At 56.5% G+C, this 20,667-nt stretch overlaps 2 protein-coding genes across 17 annotated transcripts in view; one reads left to right on the top strand and one right to left on the bottom strand.

Moving 5' to 3' along the window:
• The window catches only part of COQ8A (coenzyme Q8A), a 35,406-nt gene extending 29,234 nt beyond the window's left edge, over positions 1-6,172 (top strand). The window contains exons 6-15 of the mRNA XM_045084681.1: positions 1,096-1,218; positions 2,438-2,523; positions 2,691-2,831; positions 3,257-3,338; positions 3,451-3,544; positions 3,732-3,873; positions 4,096-4,203; positions 4,298-4,363; positions 4,598-4,684; positions 5,320-6,172. Of these exons, the coding sequence (XP_044940616.1) occupies positions 1,096-1,218; positions 2,438-2,523; positions 2,691-2,831; positions 3,257-3,338; positions 3,451-3,544; positions 3,732-3,873; positions 4,096-4,203; positions 4,298-4,363; positions 4,598-4,684; positions 5,320-5,610 (1,220 nt within the window). The 3' untranslated portion in view covers positions 5,611-6,172. The remainder of the gene's footprint in view (positions 1-1,095; positions 1,219-2,437; positions 2,524-2,690; positions 2,832-3,256; positions 3,339-3,450; positions 3,545-3,731; positions 3,874-4,095; positions 4,204-4,297; positions 4,364-4,597; positions 4,685-5,319) is intronic.
• A 1,326-nt stretch (positions 6,173-7,498) lies between these two features.
• Positions 7,499-20,667, bottom strand: part of CDC42BPA (CDC42 binding protein kinase alpha) — a 329,361-nt gene continuing 316,192 nt past the window's right edge. For 10 of the 16 annotated variants that reach the window (XM_004756819.3, XM_004756823.3, XM_004756820.3 and 7 more), the window contains 4 exons: positions 17,923-18,108; positions 15,262-15,379; positions 11,765-11,922; positions 7,499-11,306 (listed from right to left, as the gene is read on the bottom strand). In XM_004756819.3, coding sequence (XP_004756876.2) covers positions 11,175-11,306; positions 11,765-11,922; positions 15,262-15,379; positions 17,923-18,108 — 594 coding nt within the window. In that variant the 3' untranslated portion in view covers positions 7,499-11,174. The remainder of the gene's footprint in view (positions 11,307-11,764; positions 11,923-15,261; positions 15,380-17,922; positions 18,109-20,667) is intronic. The other 6 variants (XM_004756826.3, XM_004756830.3, XM_045084680.1 and 3 more) reach the window with 1 other exon arrangement.

Genomic DNA, 20,667 nt, shown 5'->3' with positions numbered 1-20,667 from the left:
ACTCGGAGCACCGGGCCAGGCCTGTGATGATGTGAGCAGAGGACAGTGTGAGGCACCGTGGGGGACAGCCATGGGCACAGATCTAACCAGGCTCGCAGGACAGAGTGCAGGGAAAGCAGCGGGTGTCCCAGGGCTGGAGGAGCTGGCGGGGAGGCCTTCTGACCAGGGCCGACTCGGTTTGGAGCTGGGCCGTGCTGGGGTTGGGGGGAGTGGATGGACGCCAAAATGGGCCCTGACATCCTGTGGCTGCACGGTAGCAGCCCCCCCGTGTCCTCATCCCGCAGCCCACCACCCCTGGTCGTAGTGGACAAAGGTCATCTGCACCCCTGAGGTTACTGCACCTCGTGTGCCTCCATGGGCCGAGGGGGAAGGCAGACAGCAGCTGGCCGAGTGCTGTCCTTGACCCTGTGCTCTGTCCCCGGCCAACGGCCCCCTCCTGCGGCTAGCTTGCCTTGTGATCTCAGGGATACAGATGACCTTTGTCCTGTACGTGAGGGGGAGGGACAGTGACGGAGACCTCACATGGGTCCCTCCAGGTTCCTCCTTCCTAGTGCCCTTCCCCTAGTGCCACTGACCATGGCCTTCGGTGGTGCTCCCATCAGGCCCCTGGGACAGATCCCGAGGAAAGGGCTCCATGTGTGTAAAAGCGTGTGTGTGCGTACGTCAGGCAGCTTCTGGTCAGGCCTGGGAGACCCGGGTGGCCCTGGAAGCCCTTGCACAGCCTCGGGTGGGTGGGTTGCATGACACCCCGGAGTGTTAGTTGCATTGCTGGTTTCGGGGGTGCTCAGGAGGCTGGAGCCTGCGTCAGGGCTCCCGTTCCTTCATGCTGCACTTGAGAGCCCCCCCACCCCCCGAAGTTCTGTATCGTCCCTGTTTTTACGAGGCTGAAGCCTGGGGACGGCGCTGGGTGCACCCAAGTTCCCTGGCTTCCCAGGCTGAGCGAGGACACAAGCTGCAGTTGCCCCACAGGCGCGCCTGGCTTCCCAGCCCCAGCCCTGTCCTCCTCTCGACGCACGGCCTGGGGTGGACCGGGTGAGGCCTGCGGACGCCCCGGGAGGGGACGGCGGGCGGCGCTGACCCGGCTCCTGCCCGCAGGGAAGAAGGCCGTGCTGGACTCCAGCCCCTTCCTGTCGGAGGCGAACGCGGAGCGGATCGTGCGCACGCTGTGCAAGGTGCGCGGGGCGGCGCTCAAGCTGGGCCAGATGCTCAGCATCCAGGGTGAGTGCGCGGCCTGGGGGGGGGGGTCACTCGGGAGGGATGGGTGTGCGCCCCTCACCACCGGCCCCTCTTGCTCCTCTCCTGGCTGTTGACCAGCCGGGATGTTCAAAGACCTTAAAGTGGGCGTCCGTGGTGATTGCTCTTGCTTCCCTGGGGGTGTTCAGCACCTAGAGGTGGTCCCGGCCTCTCCCAGGCTGGTGAGAGCCTGCTGCTGTCCGCGCCCCCTGCTGCCTCGTGTGGGTGCTGGGGGGCGGCCGCAGGCCTGTCGTGGCAGGATGCTGGGGACACGGGGTGCGTGGGCCTCAGCAGGGAAGGCCGGGATGAGTGGCTGAGCAGAAGAGCAGGGGGCCGCGGGGGGGATGCCCCAGAGGCCTGGCTCCTGCAGGGGAGGGGGTTTGAAGACAAGTCCCCTTGCGGATGTGCCGCGGGGTTCCTGGGAGGGTGTGGGATAGAGTTAATCCCCAGGGCAGGCGGGGTGTGTCTGAGTCCACGACCCACACGTGGTGACTCCTCCCACGGCCAGGGTCAGAGATGCACGCCCCGCTGCTCTGAAGCCTCCTCAGGGGGCCCAGACACACGGGAACAGCCCAGAGCGGGCAGCAGGGAGCCAGGGCATCCGCTTACGGGCTGACGTGCAGGCCGTGGCGCTCCTGCCCATGGTTTGTGGCAAACCATTTCGGAACACCGCCACTGCCAATGCAGCCACACTCCCACTGTGGGCCACCACTGCGGGAGGAAAGCTGACCGGAGTGGCCTTGGGCAGAGCCACTACAGCTCCAAAGCAGCACATTAGGCATAGGGTCCGAAGGGAAAAACAACGGTTCTCTGTAGGTGGCCAGGTTCTGGGTGTGTCTGGGATCTTACTCTGCTTTATTTCTGTAATTTGCTCCTTCTGTAACCCTAAAAAGCTTTGCCTGTTATTTCTAAGAAATCCACTTTCTCAGGTCCCTGGGTGCGTTAGTGAGCCGCAGCCCCTTCTGCCCCACGCTGGGGCCCTTGGGGTGCGCAGATGCCCTCCGCGCCCTGGGGAGAGGCTGGCTCTGGCCTCCGTTGTTGGCTGTGGTGCGTCTGGAGTGTGCGCAGCCCGGCCCGTGGCCCTGTGCCCTCTCTGGAGCCTCTATCCATGGCCCCGGGGGCCATGGAGGGGGCTGGTCTGCTCCTGACCCCTGTGCCTGCTCTTTGAGGGGTTAGCCCTCTGCTAATTTCTGGTACCTTCTAGATGATGCTTTCATCAACCCCCACCTGGCCAAGATCTTCGAGCGGGTGAGGCAGAGCGCGGACTTCATGCCACTGAAGCAGATGACGGTGAGCGGACGGCGCCCGCGGGGGGTGGGTATCTGGGTCCTCTGCCCCTCCCCCCTGCTCTGGGGAGCCGCTGCGGCAGCCTGTAGGAGGGTGCAGCCTGGGGGTGCTTTTCAGGGTGTCCTGCACACAGGCTGTACTCATGGCCCCTCCCTGACCCCTCTCACCAGAAAACACTTAACAATGACCTGGGCCCCGGCTGGCGGGACAAGCTGGAGTACTTCGAGGAGAGGCCCTTCGCGGCTGCCTCCATCGGGCAGGTGCACCTGGCTCGCATGAAGGGTGGCCGTGAGGTGGCCATGAAGATCCAGGTAGGCAGCTGGTGTGTGCATCCACGCCAGGGGGAGCTGCAGAGGGCCGGGCTGAGGCCCTGCAGTGTTGGGGCCTCTGCACCCTGCACCCCCCGTCTCCAGGGCAATGCCTGGGTCTGCTCAGCACCGGATCCGGGAAGGACCTGCTGAGCACTCGTGGGTAGAATGGCCTCCCTGCGAGCTTAGTGTGGGCGGGGCCAGGGGACTAGCAAGCATCTGCTGGGGGGGGGGGGGACTCTGGCTGCTGGGGGCGGGGACAGGGGAGAAAGAAGTCATGAGGGGACCTGGGGGGGTTCTGGTAGCATCGTAGCGTCATATCTGTCATTTGCCCGAGTATGGTGTCTGGGGGGGACTAGGCTGGGAGAACAGGGCTCCCCTGCATGGCCCAGCCCCACCTGCCCGAGACCCCTCTGCTCCGCCCACAGTACCCCGGCGTGGCCCAGAGCATCAACAGTGACGTCAACAACCTCATGGCCGTGCTGAACATGAGCAATGTGCTTCCCGAAGGTCCGACACCGGCTGCGGGTCAAGGGCAGGCATGCGGGACGGGCTCTGGGGACCCACGGGAGCGACCCTGGGGAGCCCTCAGCCCCCGCTGACATCCTCCTCCCCGGCGCAGGCCTGTTCCCCGAGCACCTGATTGACGTGCTGCGGCGGGAGCTGGCCCTGGAGTGTGACTACCAGCGGGAGGCCGCCTGTGCCCGCAAGTTCAGGTGTGGCTCATGGCTAGTGGCTCCCACAGGGGACACGGGGGGGCTGCTCGAGGTCGTAGGCCCCTGGGGAGGGTGGTGGAGGCCCCCATGGCTCTGAAGGGTGGGTGGCAGTGATCATGGCCCAGTGTCATCCCCGGGATGCGGGGGAGGCTCTGGTGCCAGGTGTGACCCCCCAACTGCCCACCAGGGAGCTACTGAAGGACCACCCCTTCTTCTACGTGCCCGAGATCGTGGATGAGCTGTGCAGCCCCCATGTGCTGACCACAGAGCTGGTGTCTGGCTTCCCCCTGGACCAGGCAGAGGGGCTGAGCCAGGAGATCCGGAACGAGGTGTGTGTGACCGTGGTCTTGGGCCCCAAGTGCCCTTGTGGGGATGAAGGGGACAGAGAGGGCTGTTGTGTTCCCCCTGCCGGGGAAGACCTCGAGTCAGGAGTCCCCGTGTGGGCAGTGGGTGGGGCGACCCGAGGAGCGGTGAGGATGGGAGGGGGTTCCCCAGGCCCCAACTTGGCCCGCCATGGCCGTGACCGGGTCTGCCCCTGCCCTCTCCCCCAGATCTGCTACAACATCCTGGTCCTGTGCCTGAGGGAGCTGTTCGAGTTCCATTTCATGCAGACGGACCCCAACTGGTCCAACTTCTTCTATGACCCTCAGTTGCACAAGGTGAGCCCATGGGAGCTGCCTGGGAGAGGGGTCTCTGCGATCGGGGGTCCCCTTCTCCACCAGGCTAAACCTCTGAGGTGTTGCCCCTTCCCAGGTGGCTCTTCTGGACTTCGGGGCGACTCGGGAATACGACCGATCCTTCACCGACCTCTACATTCAGGTTGGCCGGCGCTGGGGCCTGGGGTCGGCTTGGGGACACTAGGAGTGGGGAATGACGGGGCTGCTGTCCCCCACCCCCAGTGACTGTGGGTGAAGAGGAGGACTGTTGGGCTCACAGGCCAGGGGGCTTGGAAGGAGCAAAGGGGACAAGGGTGGGGGTAGGCCACTGGGCTCCCCGGCCGCCCGGGAGCACCTCCTCCCCTGCCGCTCACGGTCCTCCCGGGTGTCCGTCCAGATCATCAGGGCAGCCGCCGACAGGGACAGGGAGACGGTGCTGAAGAAGTCCATCGAGATGAAGTTCCTCACTGGCTATGAGGTCAAGGTCAGCTCCCCACGGCCTCTTGGGCTCCGCAGACCCCCGTGTGTGGGGAGGGTGGGCAGTGGGCCGCTTTTCCCCAGACCTTGACTGGTACCCTCGAGGCCTCTCCTCAGGCCTCCGTTGACCCCTCCTCCACCGAGGTCCTGGGCGTGGGGGGGTGAGGGCATGAGTGGAGCCTCGGGGAGGGTCGGGAGGCGGGCACCCCTCTTGCAGACCAGTACCTCTGGAGCTGGGGCCCGGTGAGTGTGGGCGGATGGCACAGCCCGGCCCCCCTTCCAAGGTCTGGGTGGCCTGGCAGGGGCTGGAGCTGGGTCTTAAGCGCTTTAAATGGGTGGTGCCAGTCTGTGTTCCTGTGCCCTGAACTGGCCCTGGAATTCCCCGAGAGCAGCCCTTTCCCTTTCTCCCCCAAGAAGGGTGCACAGGCCACAGCCAAGCCTCCAGGCGTGCGGCTTCAGCCCCCATGTTGGGCCCGGGCCCCGCCCATCCGGCCTCCCCCCAGCCCCAGGCGCACAGCGGGCTCCCCTGGCCAGCTGCGGGGCCCGTCACGTCAGTTTAATGCTCAGATGCCCCCCTGAGCCTCTCCCCTTCAACGCCGCCTGCTGGGAGAGCTCCCACCCACCCCCTGCGCCCCCCTCCAGGCCATGGAGGATGCCCACCTGGACGCCATCCTCATCCTGGGAGAGGCCTTCGCCTCGGAGGAGCCCTTCGACTTCGGCACGCAGAGCACCACCGAGAAGATCCACAACCTGATCCCCATCATGCTGAAGCACCGGCTCATCCCGCCCCCCGAGGAGACCTACTCCCTGCACAGGAAGATGGGGGGCTCCTTCCTCATCTGCTCCAAGCTGAAGGCCCGCTTCCCCTGCAAGGCCATGTTCGAGGAGGCCTACAGCAACTACCAGCGGCAGGCGGCGCGGCCCTCCGCTTGAGCCCGGCGCCCGCCGGCGCCCCAGGCACGCTGCCCAGTGTGTGTGCAGCCTCTGTATGGAGCAGAGACCCGACGGCAGGTTCCTCCATTGTCGGCGGGCGGTTTCCGTCCTGTGAATGCTAGCGGGGGTGGGGGCGGGCCTGCCAGGGGATCCCTGCCCCCAGAAATACGGAGAAGTGTTGTTGGATGTTACTGGACGCACGTAGAGGATGAGGCTTGTGTGATTCTAGGAGATTGTGTTTTGTGCCCTCTGTTCCAGCCTGTCTCTGAGCGGTGCCCACAAGCACTGCTTCCCTGCACGAGCCCCGCCTGCTCTTGGGCTGGGCTGTGCCCTCTGGACAAGTGGAAGTTTCTGGACCTGTGGAGGGGTCAGGAGCGGTCCGTGCTAGACGTCAGTGTGTGGAGGCCCCTCTTGCCCCCTCCAGGCCCAGGGGCTTTCATGGAAAAAGATGACTGTGCCAGTGTCACCTGGTTAGACCCGAGAGGTCACCACAGGCTGTTAATTTTTGTACAATTCTTGTAATTGTCTGATTTGTTTCAATATTAAAGAAGACAAAAACGCACCCTCTTAGCATTGTGGTGTGAATTTCTCTACACTTAGTGGACGCCGAGCTGATGGGTGACCAGCCCGAGGTCATGTCACACTCCAGGCCACCTCTAGATGCATCTGGACACTCAGCCCAAATTCCTTTCCAGGAGGGGGTGGGCAGCGCATGCCTCCTGTACCCCACCCCGCATACGGAAGAGCCAACTGCCTGGCCTGCTTCCCAGGGGGAGAGGCTGCTGCTGGGGGATGCCTCCCCGCAGCAGACTAGCGTGGGCGTCGGGGAGCCCTGCCGCGGGACCCCCTGACCGGTGCACCAGGGGGTGAAGGACACCGCTCCAGGACGGGATGGGAGGTCTGACTGGTCTCCGTGACAGCAGCTGGGGGCCTGGCGCCTGATGCCACCTGTTCTGAACCCTTGTCAGAGCAGTCACAGCCCTTTGGAAGGCCGTTTTTGTGCATCTTTTACATATATTCTGCCTTCTGGGACATTCGGGGGCTGGCAGGGTTCAGGAGCAATGTGGCTGGTGAAGGCCGGGACCCCGGACTCCGGACCGGGAACAGGGCGGGCAGCCTCACGGCCCGAGCGCCCTCTCTGCTCCCCAAGAGTCGGCAAACTGGTCCACGGTCGGGCCCTCTGCCTACGTGTACAATCCATCTGGGGACACAGCTGTGTTCATTTGTTGCCACACTAAGGCCATGTGAGGCCACAAGAGTGGCCACAAAGCCCGCAAAGCAGAAGCTTTCACTGGCCTTTAACGGAGAGCTAAGCTCACGCTCTGTCTCTCCAGCAAGGCGCTCTGACAGAGCAGTGACCTGCCAAGAAAGGTCAGGAAGGTCATCGCGTGTGACTCGGAACCAGGGAGGGGGCCTCAAGGTAACCAGGTGCAGCCGGCTTCAGATGGCCTCTGGTGCGGGCTGGCCGCGCTTCCCCAGACGGGCGGTTCTGACCAAGTCGGGGACGAGAGCAGAGACGCCCGTGGACAGCAGAAGCAAACCAGCCTGCCGTCTGGTCTGAGCAAGCAGATGCGGGGGGGGGGGTCTGGCTGTGCAGAGGGTCCCCCGCGGGGCAGGTGCACACGGAGCAGGCCAGGCCTCACCCATGGCCTGATGCGTGTTCTGGAAATGCTGGCCGGACGAGAACGGAATGCTGCCCTTACCTGAGCTACAGGGTGGAAACTAGGTCAAGTCCCCGGTTAAACTACTCCCGCGTCCTTCTGCAGGCTAAGGCGGGCACTGGATGAGGAGGGGGCCTGGCGGGAGCAGGATCTAGGAAGACGAGGAGAGTCAGTCACCTTTCCTCCGCGGCTCAGACCTTTCCGTCAGGGAAAGAAAGACAAGACCGTCAGGTCTAACAGCTCCCTGTTTTATTGCAATACATCAAATTCTGGTTAATATTAAGTGATACCAACATAAAATATTGGCGAGGAGTCTTGTTACATTTTTGACTATCCCACCTTAAATATTTCTGTGCAAAAGAATCCACACCATTGTCTGGTAGCAGAGAATCGCTTATAAACCTCCCTAAGACATCGAGGGCATAAAACCGAACAAAAGGAAATAGGCCAAAGCAGTATGTTTCCCTTCCATACACAGATTTGTCAGCATTATATTCTAAACAAACAAACAAAAAAATGATTACACCTAGGCCATGCAAAACTGTACAATAATATTACAATGAGGAAAAAACCCTAAAAAATTTATAAAATAAATGTTATTACACTATCAAATAAAAAAGCAGGTAAAATTTGTTTCATGAAGTTTCCAGGTTTGTTCTCGTCAGTGGCCCCCATAAGTGACGCGGCTCCTTGCGTGTGGCACTCGTCCCTGGGAAAGGGGGAAGGGCCGGCCCGCTGGCCAGCGCTAAGAGGCCGAAGGCTCCAGCGGATGCCAGCCCTCTGATCCAGAAAGAACTCTGCGGAGAATCTGGACTCGTGATCCAGTCAGAACAAGGGAAGAGGTCTACCGGGCGCAGCGATCGGTCATGCAGCTTACCTACTCACTTGGGGGCCGGGCTGGGGCGCGCGGGGGCCCGCCTGCTTCCCTGTCTGCCCAGCTGGGAGGCCGCAGCCTGAGTGAGTGCCGCCACGGACGGACAGATGGCCCTGCCGTGCCGGGCGTTGGCGATGCCCGCCGCGCCCTCCTGGGCTCTTCTGGAGGAGCCCCGAGAGTGCACAGAAGTGCAGCCGGGCTTTCACAGAAGTCGACGTGGCCACTGAGTAGCAGAATGACAGGACCCTAACCATACGACAGGCAGAGGGAGGCTGAGAGCCGGCCAGGAACGACAGATTGTTGCTGTAAACATAACAGGGATTTCAGATTCTTCCCAGAAGCCTGGGTATGAGGACCGCGTGGGAAACCGACCAGGCGGGCCCTTGAGCGCCGGCCCCGACCCTTCCCGCCGTGCTCCCGGGAGCGGGCGAGCGTCGCTGACGCAGGGGTGTGTGCATGGGCCGAGAACCCCGAGAGTGAAATTTACTTTAGCGAGCACTTGACGAGGAGGAAGGCTTTTGTTTTTGGCAAAAAGAAATGTATGTGTATATATATAATTTTTATATACCCAGAGCACACACGACTTAGTTAGAATTCAAGGGTAGACAACAAATCGGCTGCACATAGATAGCACCAAGTACCAACACACACGGACTAGCCGAGAAACATCTCACTGGTCTGTCCTTCCTACGATGAAACGTGCGCCTGCTGCCGGGTGTGATTTTAAAAGGTCCCGCAAGAGAAGAGAGCAGGACTCGGGGCAGCAGTACTTCCTCCCTGATCTTGGCTCCTGACCCCTCTGAACCATCAGCAGGTTTCCTGTTTCCCTGGCACCCATTCCCTGCCTTTTCTAGACCATTCTTCTCAGAGGCTTCTGCTGGTAACTGCTTCGTACCTGAGAGGGGATAAGCCCAGAAGGGTCATTATCGCAGGAAGAGCTGCCCCCCGCCCCGCCCCGAGCGGCTCCCCGTGGCACTGTTTCTCCTCCAAACTCCTGCTGTCAGGATGGGTCCAATCCGAGGCTGCTCTATGACGACTCACGACTACTAGGGACCTACCGGAAAGTGCCAGGGTCCCTGGGTCATCACCATCTTTGGGGGTTCTCTCCTTTCTGCTGTGACTCACTGCAGTGTTCTCTGCACCTCAGGCAGGGGGATGCTTGGATCCTAAAAGCATCCTCTGGAAAATAAGCACCTACAGGCAACACAAACCCACACATAGTTGTCAAAGCTTCAACGAATGGCTTAGTGCGGAGTCCTGGGACTCAGGGCCGGGAAGCCAGGGAGGGGAGAGGCGAGGGGCCAGGGAGGGTCAGGAGGACAGGAGGCAGCTGGCCACAGGCCCTTGGTGGCGGGCTTCCCTCGCCTCAGGAAAGTGCCAAGTTCTCGGGGCTACGGGGTCCTCGGGGGGTACCAAGCTCAAGGTCTGATCCTTGGCGACCCAACCCCATCTCACACGACACGCCTTTCCCTAAAGCGGAAAGCTGCAGAGAGGATGGGCAGTCGTCCGCGTGCACAGGCGGCCCCGCGGGTCCTCTCTCCCCGCGCCGGGCCTCAGGGGCTGAGAAGGAGGCGCCACAGGGGTACACGGTTCACGCTCACCGAAGCCGAGAGTGCGCTCACTGCTAGTCCTCAGAGAAATTTAGATAAAAAGGAAGCGAGCCAGATTCTCTTTACTCCCATGAGATATTTTTATTTCTCTTTCTCTGCTCATGTGCTTAACTGGGAACTAACTGTGAAGGACTGCGGCCCTCCGGGGTGTGCGCTCGCTTCGGCGGGAACAGCAGGGGTGCCGTGGGGGACCCTGCCTGGCGGCTCGGGCTTCTGTTTGCCACCGGGGCGGGAAAGAGTATTTGGTTAAGGCTGTTCAAGTCCTTGCATTTGAGGTTTTCTATTATTTGGTAATTAAACTCTCAGGCTTCTCTGAGGGGGGCTGGGGCCAAGGACACCTTGAGGCAACGCAGGGAGAAACAGGGTTAGCCCCCGGGGAAAGGACCTGTAGGAAGCATTTCAGGGACCTTCAGAAGCCACAACTTCCCTTGCACGCTTTCCGCGGAGGGGCCGGGAGGTGATCGCATTTCTACATTCATCTGCAGGAGATACCAAAATACAGTGAAAACTGAGGAGTGTGGTTCAAATTCTGCCGCTACCGAAAGACCTGGAAGTAAATTCGCCTGTTGACGCTGCTGCTGAAGAGGCTTCTAAGGTTTGAGCCTGGGCTCGGGCCACAGCCCAGAGCGGCTGAACCGGGTTTCGGAATGTTTTCCTAAAGCCCCCGGGGACTGTGGCTGAGCCCAGAGAGGGAACTCTGACTCTTCGCGCTCTCCATCTACCGAGGTCTAGAATGTCAGCTTGAGGCCTTCCTACCCTTTAAATTACTTAGCTGGAAAACAGACGAGAAACAACACATTTCTTTAAATTAAATGATCTCTCTCTTATATAGGAATCCATCTTTTGCTGAATACAAGATGCTTCTTTTTACTATATACATTCAGTATTTAACCTCTACATTTGTGTACTTATTTAAACTCTGTATTGTAGTAAAATATGCACTGTTTTAGTGACTAAGGATTTACTGGCAACGATCAGGTCGACATTGGCTGTGGGCGCTGGAGGAGGGTGCGGGCCGGCGGGGGGACCCACACGCTGCCCAGGGCGCCGTGACTCTGCCGTGGAAACCAGTCTGCCTGACGCTCTTCCCGCGCACGTCTGCGAGGTCTGTCTACTCGAGCTACCTTCGGGAGGGGGACACGATGATGGGAAGCGACTCTGAGTGGATGAAATGGAATCGATACTCATCGAAGCTGTTCAGTGGAAGTCTGCCTTGATGGTTGTTGCTGTTAAGTCGGGGTGGGGGGTGCAGGGAGCTGGGCTGCAGGTGCGATCGTCCGCGTCCCCGAGCCCCCACCCTGCTCTTGCCACCGGCCCTGGGCCTTCCAGGCAGGGGCGGGGGACGGACGTGGAGACAGGGCAGTGGAGGGGCCAAGAGGGAGATGCCGCTCCGGCGTCCGCTCTGAGCGCCGAAGCCACTCACGGGTCCCAGCTCCCGCGGTCGGTGCTCTCCAAGGAGAGGCTCTTGGTCTTCCGGGGCGACACTGGGCTGGGCGGGCTGCTCAGGTTGGAGCTGTTGGAAGCTGTGGAGTGCCTCGGGGAATCCGAGTCCTGTGGGGCCCCGAGAGGACGTTCGTGAGAGGACGTTCGTGAGACCGAGAGGCACGGGAGGGGCTCAGCCCCGCACAGGTGACCTGCGGCCACCCCGAGCAAGTAAGCTGGTGTGAACGGTCTACTGTCCCTAACGAAGCCCCTTTCCTGAGGCCAAAAAAGGGCAGACAAGATAGCCAACGTTCAGCCCTTTCTGTAGGACTTTAGAAATGTGGGTCCCTGTCACAGAAGCTGTTAGAACATCTGTGCCTTAGTGTAGTGCGCAGCCCAGGCAACCGGCCGTGCCGGACCTCCCCCACCGCCACAACCCGCCTCCTGCCAAGCGTGTCCCTGTATCCTGGACCCCTGGCTGCAGCGGAGGCCACTCTTGAGGTGGTGGCATCACTTCGGTAAGGGCACAAGTCCTCTACACAGGACTTCTCCGGATCAGACGCTGATGCTGCCCACACCCCACTCACCTCTCCGTCAAAGTCCCTGGCCGGGGCGTCACTTCCCTGGTCCATGCCTCCGGAAGACAAGGAGCCCTCTGACGGGGAGGGCATGGGCTGCCACTTGGCATTGTAGCTTCCTCCGGAGAATTCTCTCTTTAACGCGCTGCCGTTCTGTGCAGAGGACCCTGCGGGACGGCACTCAGGTGAGGCTTCGCACACAGACGGACAAGGGGACGGCCCTGTAGAAAGCGCGCGGACTGGGGAGACCTGGGCAGACCCTGGGGCCAGCCGCTGAGGGACACCGTTTCTCAAGGCCACTGGCCTCTGCAGCCATCACTTCACTGCTGGAAAATTTGCATGAAAAGTAAAGGGACACGAGAGAAGCATTTTCATTCCACGGGGAAAAAAGCCTGGTACTTGAATACAGAAGTGAGGTGAGTTTCTTCAAATTCATACTCTAGTTTGGTCTCAGAGCTGAGGCACCCAAAGGAGGGGCCAGCACCACTTGGAGGAGGGAAAAGGATGACAAAAACCCCTTGGAAATACTGGGGAATTGTTCGTACCTATATAAAGCTCTCAGTATTCCTCCTTAAGCTTTTGCTTAAAAAACATTTTAATCCTCTTGAGCTTCCATATTAAGACCATGGGTCTAAAGAGGCTGCTGAGGTTTTCATACAGGATCCAGACTGTGTTTTCACACTAAGAATTCAGTAATTGTGTCAAGAGGACCGTGTCGAGCACCTCGAGTACCTCACGACCACGGACACATGGGGTGCTCATCTATGCGGACAGGAACCTGCCTGACATGCCTGTGCTCAGGGCCCCCTCGGCTGCAGGCAGCCTGTGTGTCACCGTAATGACTCCTACCCCAGCTCCCAATGCCGCGTGGACACCAAGCATGTGTCGTGGAGCTTGGGAATGCCCATGCCTGGGCCCTATTGTGGCAGAACTTCAGAGGTGCCTGTTCAAGCCTCTTGTGGGGATTCTGGAATGCACCTCAGGCTGGGAGCCAGGGGCTCACCCTCCTGCTCCCCAGGAAGCTGCCGCCAGCGCCTGCTGCACAGGGTCTCTCACTAGACACATGCTGCTCTTCACGGCCGCCGCGGAGGCGCGCCTTACTTTGCTGAGGGGACTCTTCTGGGTCCTTGGGTCACGGCCTTCCTGAAGGCGCACCTCATCCAGCGCCCGCTTCAGTGTCATGGAAATGGTATTTTATTTTTGTGTAAGTTTTGTCATTCTGAATAGAAATCCATACCACCAGAGGCTTCCGTTGCTCTGCTTACTGACTGTGTGGCCTTGAGCAGGCTCTGTTACCTTTCTGAGTCTCGGTTCCATCTGGGGACACAAGAACAACTTCTCCCGTATGGGAATCTGGGGGAACAACAGCCCTGGGTACACGGAGAACACGGTGTGACCCACAGGTGCACACGGGGGCCTGTGCCCGGCTGCCCCCCGTTTGCCGTCTCCTTGCCTCCACTCTGGTGTTAACACGTGACAGCAGGGCTATTTTGACTGACCAGCAAAAGGGGCATGGGGACGGTCTGAGGACCATGGTCCTGGCTAACTGAGGCCATACACTCCGGCACGGCCTCTTCTACAGAGCGCTGGCTTAGGTGGCGAGGTGTCTGAGTCTGCGTGACCTCAGGAGAGGCCAGGCTCCCTAGCAAGCCTGCTGCTGATGGGAGGACTGGGTCCTCCTCCTTGGGGGGGGTGGGGGGCAGAGCAGAGCCATAGTGGGAATCCCCGTGTGGCTTTTACTTCACATTGTGAAGCCATCCCAAGTCTGGCTCTGGAAGATCTGTGCTTCTGGTTCTGGAGACAGACAACAGGGTTCCCTATTACTTCTTGTGTCTCTCTCAGCTAGCTGTCCTCTGGAACCTTCTGGAACCTTCTGATAAGCTGGATTGTTCTCAAAGCCAGCAGGAGGCACCTGACGCAGCAGATGCCCCTTGGGATTCCTGGGAGGGCCTTCCTCTTCCTCTTCCTCAAGGAGGCCAGGCCTGCGGGGTTCGTGCAGATCTGGTGGATGGACACAGTGACCAGGGACAGAGGCCCCTCACTGTGGCCCTCCTGGAGAGGTGGCTGCCTCAGCCCCGCACATGGTTATGATGGACACATCTGTACTTCTGGGGGTGCCCCCCACTCACAACCTCCGAGCTCTTGGCCAACACCATGCTGCTTTTGAGAAAGTGTCAGAAAAGCAGCCCTTGGCTATAAGCCATCTTCCCCTGACTGGGGAAGCCATGATGAGTGTGTGACGTCGCTCCCTGCTTATGATCCAGGAACTACCAACGATCTCCGAATGCAACAAGGCTAACTTCTAATTGCTGCAATCAGTCAAACGCTGCCTCTGTCCACCCCTCTCACTCCGAGGCAGGCGGCTGTTAGTGGCCAGGCACTTTCTCTCAGGCAGACAGTGAACCCGCCGTGACGCCCCTGCTGCCCCGAAGTCGCTCCCTGCTACAGCAGAGCGGAAGCCCAGCACGGGGCAGAGTTGCCTCTCTCGGCCCCGGGCGCAGGGTTCCGTGCAGAGCGCAGGACCTCTCTCGGCCCCGGGCGCAGGGTTCCGTGCAGAGCGCAGGAGGTGCCGCGGCTCAGGTGGAAGGAGAGAGGCCGACAATAAGGACGGCGAGCCCCGTGAGCGCAGGTGCTCGGTCCCAGAGACTGTCCCCTTTGCGCCCCAGCAGAAGACTTGCCGTCTACTGGATGTTCACCGGACAAACATCCTCCCCTTCTGCACCGGCTATGATCTTGAACCTTCCAGAACCCTGGCCCCACTCTGCTCCCGCAGGAAACCAAGGGTCACCTGAACCTCTTCCCTGTCCCTCACCTCCCACAGCTAACTCCCCGCCAGGCCTTACTGTTTTAACCCCAGAGTGTCTCCCTTCTCCCCTCCTCCACTGCAGTCCCCGGGCCTGTCCCCTGCACCGGTCACTCGGACAGCCCCAGCGGGATGTGCGCCCCACTCTTGCCCTGTGTCCAGTCTCCATCCGGCAGTCAGAGGGATGTTTTTAAAAATGTAAACCGGATAAAGGTCCTTCCCTCCTTCAAATTCTTTAGAGGCTGCCAGTTGCGTTTCTAATAAAATAAAAATGTCTCAGCTTGCTCTGCACGACCCTGCTTGATCGGCCCCTTGCCACCGCTCGTGCGTTATCTGCGGGTCCCTGTCTGACCGCCACCAGGTAGCCACACGGGCCTTCTCTCAAGTCGTCAAACACGACTCCAACAGGCCTTCACCCCTAGGGAGGGCCCGTGACCCTCCTAATTCCCCTCAGTGTGACTTCGTCCCCAATGGCTACACCTCCTTACTCCGAGTGGTGGCCCGTTTATTTCCTTCAAAGCCTCGATCACCACAGCTTGTGGTATGAAGTGTCCGTCTCACGGGGGCACCGTGAGCTCGAACGGGGCCCGTGATGGTTTTCTCCACAGGCGCTTGTGTGCTCACTAGGCCCCCCCGGGAGTGCGCACGCGTGGGGGAGGCGATGGTGGGCAGGGGTCATGGGGGACCCCCGGGCGGCACTTACTTGCTGACAGGCCGCTGCTGGCGCTCATGGAGCGGCCGGGCTCAGGGCGGGATTTGGTGATGGAGGGAATACTGACAGAGCCGCTGAACACCGCGCGACTCTCCTGGGGCCGGGGGTTCTGAAAACAAAGCATAAAGAGAAACTCTTCAGCCAGCCAGAAAGTGATTCTCTGCCGCGACATCTACCGCTCACTTTGGTTTCAATAAAAAAATGACCTTGACCAGAGTGATACAGAGCAAGGGAGGGCATGATCCCTCCAGCCCCTGAACTTCAGCACCCCGACAGAAGGAAGCTCACCCCCACCCAGCGTAAGTGCTCATCCTTACGCATACTGAAATGTTATCAACACATAAAAATTCTCTTCGTTGTGAGAGCAGCTAAGTAAAAGTTAGCGGCTGGAGCGACAGCGGACCACAGAATTACATGGACATTTGCAGAGATTGGAAGCAAAGCTTCCACTTCCTACAAGATTTCTACCAGGACGGCTCCACTAGCTCCACAGAATAAGGCCACACGGAGGCAAGGCAGGGAGGAGTGTATTTTCCTCCAGTAAATGCTGTAGGGGTGACACCGGGGGCGGGGGGGGGGCGTCCCCCCCCAGGCCCCCGCGCTGGCAGAGCCACGCTCTGGGTCCCAGACAGCCCGTCCGAAGCCACCATAGGCCGGCGGGATGCTCTCACTCGGCAATCCTGGTTTGAGAAGTTTTCCATCACGTCATGGAACGGTTTTGGGGTTCCAGGTAGAAAAGTGAGCCCGAGTACTTTCAAAGTCACACTCGGCTAGAGAAGAGGCGTGGGGACGACCTGTCTGGACTTGGCTGAGAACGGAAAGCACTTGGCTGCCTCGATGGACCCAAACGTTTGAGACCAGAAGGAGGGGCGGCTGACGCCTGAGAGAAGGTTGTGTCAAGACAACTGACAACCAGCCAAGGTCAGCAGTCAGGAGAACACACGTTAGTATCACGTGAAGAACTCCCAGTCCTACATCCCAAAGAGCTGTGCCAGCTGAGAGGCAGCCGGCCGGTCGCAGACACAACCGCCGCCATTTCAGTTCATGTATCATGTCTGCAAAGTCCATTTAATTCTTGGTGTGTTATTTTTCCTCCAAGAAAATAAAACAAAACTGAAACGGTGCCCTCATTCTAACATTCACTCACACACAGAGAAGCAACCTCTGAGACCCCAGAGACACGCACACAGTGCAGCAGAGCAGACATCGACAGAGATGGGAAGGTCAGTTTCACCCTTTAAACTTGTACTGTTTCTGCCGTAACCCCTACGACACCTTGGTGGCGTCTTAGCCTAGAACAAACAGCATAAATTGGGCCTGTAAAAATATACCAGTGGTTTAGTAACTCCGAATACTGAAGCAATGAAAAACCGACTCACAGAAGACAAGTTTTGTGAGAAAAAAACCCCCACAAAAGATGGGGGGTTCAACTTCCATAAAGTGACAGGAAACCACCATTGCTGGTGTCTTCCACGCGCCAATACGCTTTGAATTAGAGGAAAACTTAAAGACGACAGTGTTTCTAACCAGCAGAAGACTGACTTACAGAACACCTCTGCCATCTTTCACAGAAAAACTCCTGGCCAATTAATTTCTACAACATTCCTCTGGAACCACTCCCTGCCATCTGTTACCAAGCAAACTAAGCTTTATTTTTATCGCTAATCTTATTGTGTCAAATAAGACACTTCAATGACATTACAGCTTCATGGCAATGCCATTTCAAACATTAAAATTTAGGGTACTTTTCTAAGACAAACAAAAATACAAAAATAAACTTCTTAGCCTACAGTTTTCTATGCAAATAAAAAGCTGGTCAGAGGGTGCTGCGGGACCTGGGTTTGCAGGACAGAATCCAAGTATATTACTTGTAAAATGCACTTGAGAAAACGTTCTTGAGGAGTTAGCTAAGTATGTTTCTTGATGGAAGTATGGACAATCCGCTAATGGCCACCAGCTCTCCGGCCACCGTCCTCCCCGGTGCAGCCCCTTTGTGTTAGTTCTCTCTCTGGTTTAGTTGTTATATCTTGGATTCTGGCTGGAATTAAAGGCCTAGCAGCACCTCAAAGACTAGTGAGATTATCATCTTTTTCTAATTTATCCTGTGACTCCTTAATACTATTATAATTTTTACCTGGGAGATTTTTAAGCTTCTCAAAAGGGGTTTATTGTGGAAAGAAGGCCTGTGGCTAGGCCCTACCACAGACTTGAATGCCACTAAATGAAAAAATATTTTCTCTGAATTAAACCAGTTCTAGGCTAATGAACTATTAAAAAATGGGAAAATTCTGGGATTCCTTTTTTGTTTAAACAGAATAAGGACCCACGCAGGGGCTATATTTAATGATGGCATCTGGAAAGGGAAAAGCATGATGGAAAAATCTTCTATGAAACATAAAAATACCTCCTTCACTGTCTAAAAACTGAGAGAGAAATCCTCCCGTCTTCATGTTTTTCCTCAAAAGAGGAAACAAACTTGAACTTGAAGAGGAGGAGGAGGAAGAACGAGGTTTGGCAGAAGAGAAGCAGGCTAAAGGCCGACACTCACGCTCAGAAAACGCCCCCCCCCGCCCCCCTGCAGAGTTACTGATCAAGCCAGCTAGAGGTCCGCACACAGTTAGTGAAGTTAACCCCTGACTTGGCTGTTCATACCCTCAGAGGCATAAAGCTTGGTGTACCAGGGACAGAGCGCAGAGACGGGGAATACTCAGGGTTTATGGAATCAGGAGAGAGAAATTTTTCAGCGGAATGAACAGTCATGTGATAGATGTGCTCAAAGTTGATCGGAGAGGAGATCAGGCCGGAGTGATGATGAGGGGATGGATAAGGGAAGCCTGGCTAACAAAACGACAGAAAGAACAGAAGTCGTGAGGCCATGAGAATGGAGTCACTGGTCACAGGGGACATTTCACAGCATGCATGCAGCAGAAACGACACGTCTCACATCAGGACTGAGTCCTTCATGAAATACTTTCAGACCTTAGAGAGTTAAATTTTGGAGTCCTCCTGCCAGTAACCGAAAGAGCTGATGTGCAAAAGATCATTTGCTTTATAAAACTATTATTATTATTTTTATTATTACTTGCATCAGGGAAGCAGAAAGCGGACTTCCGGAGCTGCAAGGAGACTTTCAGAGTTTAGTTCAGAATTTTCTTGTGTGATAAAATCAAAACATGGCAAAAAATACCAACAAAGCAAGAAAGTAAAAGAGCAGCGATTCCACAACCAGCCTCTCGCGAGAAGTGCCATGAAGCTGTTTCTGTGGAAACCAGAAGCCGTTTCCTGGGACGTACAGACTCCAGTGTGTGTTTTTACTGCTCTTGTTTCTGACAGGAGCACAGTGGGACTGAGGATGACCCTGACGACTGACAGGACTCTCAGCAGCCCAAACCTGTCTCCACGTACACACCCAAAAGAACACGTTTGTTTTTAACAAGGGTCAAAAAAATCTTCCCTTCCATGTCTGGGGGTACTGAAACATAAAATAACGTAATAATAAAGGTCCCGACAAGGCTTTTCAAACGGAGAACTCTAGTTTTTCAGGTACGATGACTGGGAGCCCAGATTACTCAGCACCCAGCCTGTCTCTGAGGGGCATTTTCATGGTTCAGGTCCGGAAAGCAGCCGTGGGGTTCAGGGGTGGGAGGGAAGGACTGGCAGGGAGAAAGCTGGCAGAACCTATGCCCTCCTGAGCTGGGGTGAGCCAGCTTTGCTTAACAAAACCTGGTAACTTATGAAGACTTAAACAAAATCTCTCCTATAACATATGGTTTAGAGATGTGAGTGAACCAGTGCTTTCCAAGGTTATCTAAAAAGAAAAAAACTCACTGATGTCAATGTAACTTTGACTTGAAGTAGTAGTATTACTTTGTGGAGCTCTAAGGGGTCACTGAGCTAGAAACCTGGTCTTCACGAACAACTCTAGGGATGGACAAAAGGCTAGGAGGTAGGTCATGGGCCAAAACCAAATCTTCTGGAGATAAACTATTTTTCTTGTATTCAATGGGAGAAAAACCTGCCCTTTGTTGCTCGCACCCACTATGGAAAAAAAAGCAAACGACAAGCAGGATTCAAGAAGCTAACGCAGTATGTACTTCTAAGTCCTGCACACACGTGTGTAAGGGGCTCCTGTTGGACCCAGACTCCCTCAGCCTGATGATCTTTTGCACATTTATGAGGCAAACAATCCTCTATCAGTATCATTTTGGTACCCAGAAGAGCTTCCGAAGATACTCAATAAACTCTCTAAGCTCGTAAGTATGTCCCAGGAAAGCAGTACTGATATGAGTTAAAACACAACAATGTCTGGGGTACGTGCTGCTCCTCGCACGGATGGTAGCATGGAGCTCTGGGGTCTGACAGCCCTTCTGACATGTTAGCGGTAGATGAATTTAATTCATCTTGATTTTTGGAAATTGTTCATTAAAGAACAGATAATTTCACTTTAGTGGGAAGGACATATCAAAACCTGGGACCATATTAAAATATCACAAGCTTTTCAGTAAGCATATATACACACAGGTACACACATGCATATCACTACTTTTCTTCAGACGTGCATACCAATGTGTTGTTTACCAGTGTCTACCCCAAGGCAAGCACGGGTCTGGGTGGACAGTGTATCAGAAATACTGGTTAAGGTGGTGAAGTGGGTTCCCATAAACAGTCCCAGCTTGTACCTCCCTTTCTAGTAAAGGGAAGAAGGCCAGTGAAACTAAAACTAAGGCGAAGAAACAGGTTTCAAAAGGTACACCAACTTCTCGTCCTGGAAATACAAATGTGCTTACAAGGGAAGAAAGGTCTGGAAGAAACATTAAAAACTGGACTGCTTTCTAGGGCAGAGGGGCACGTGTGTCAATGACGGAAGGAGCCAACAAGGCAGTCATGGGTTAGCATTTCTTGGTGACAAGAAATGCTAAAAACCAAGGGATCTAATGGGACAAGTGGTTGCACAGAAGGCCACATGTCATGCAGTCAGGTGCGGGAAAAACCTTCAGGAAACACTGTTTGAGCTTGTTCAGCTCAGTAATTAAGACTAGACATTACTGTTAACAAAAATAAATAAATAAAAGACTTCTTTTACTTTAAGTGGTAGAGGGTAAAGGAAGAAAAAGTGGAGTGAGGGAGGCTCTGATACAAAAGTTCTTACGATGTTTGAAATCTGACCTTTCTTTTCACTGTGCTCATTCATCAGGGTGTGTGGTGACCAAATCTTATGTGTGTGAAGGTCTGAAAAAATTCTGGAACATTAGCAAATTGGTTTTTCACCTGATGGCAGAAGGCCACTCAGCAGAGGAATATTTTATAAAACCTTGAAGTATTTCACCTTAAGGGAATCCTGTAATTTCTGGGAGATAATAGAATGTATAGAAAAATTTTTTGTAATTCTTGTTTTTT

The sequence above is a fragment of the Mustela putorius genome, unplaced genomic scaffold, assembly GCF_011764305.1.
Source record: "Mustela putorius furo isolate JIRA1106 unplaced genomic scaffold, ASM1176430v1.1 tig00000785_pilon_pilon_pilon, whole genome shotgun sequence".
In the NCBI taxonomy this organism is placed as follows: Eukaryota; Metazoa; Chordata; class Mammalia; order Carnivora; family Mustelidae; genus Mustela; species Mustela putorius.
The sequence above is the reverse complement of the archived record's forward strand: the minus strand, read 5'-3'. Positions and strand labels throughout refer to the sequence as shown.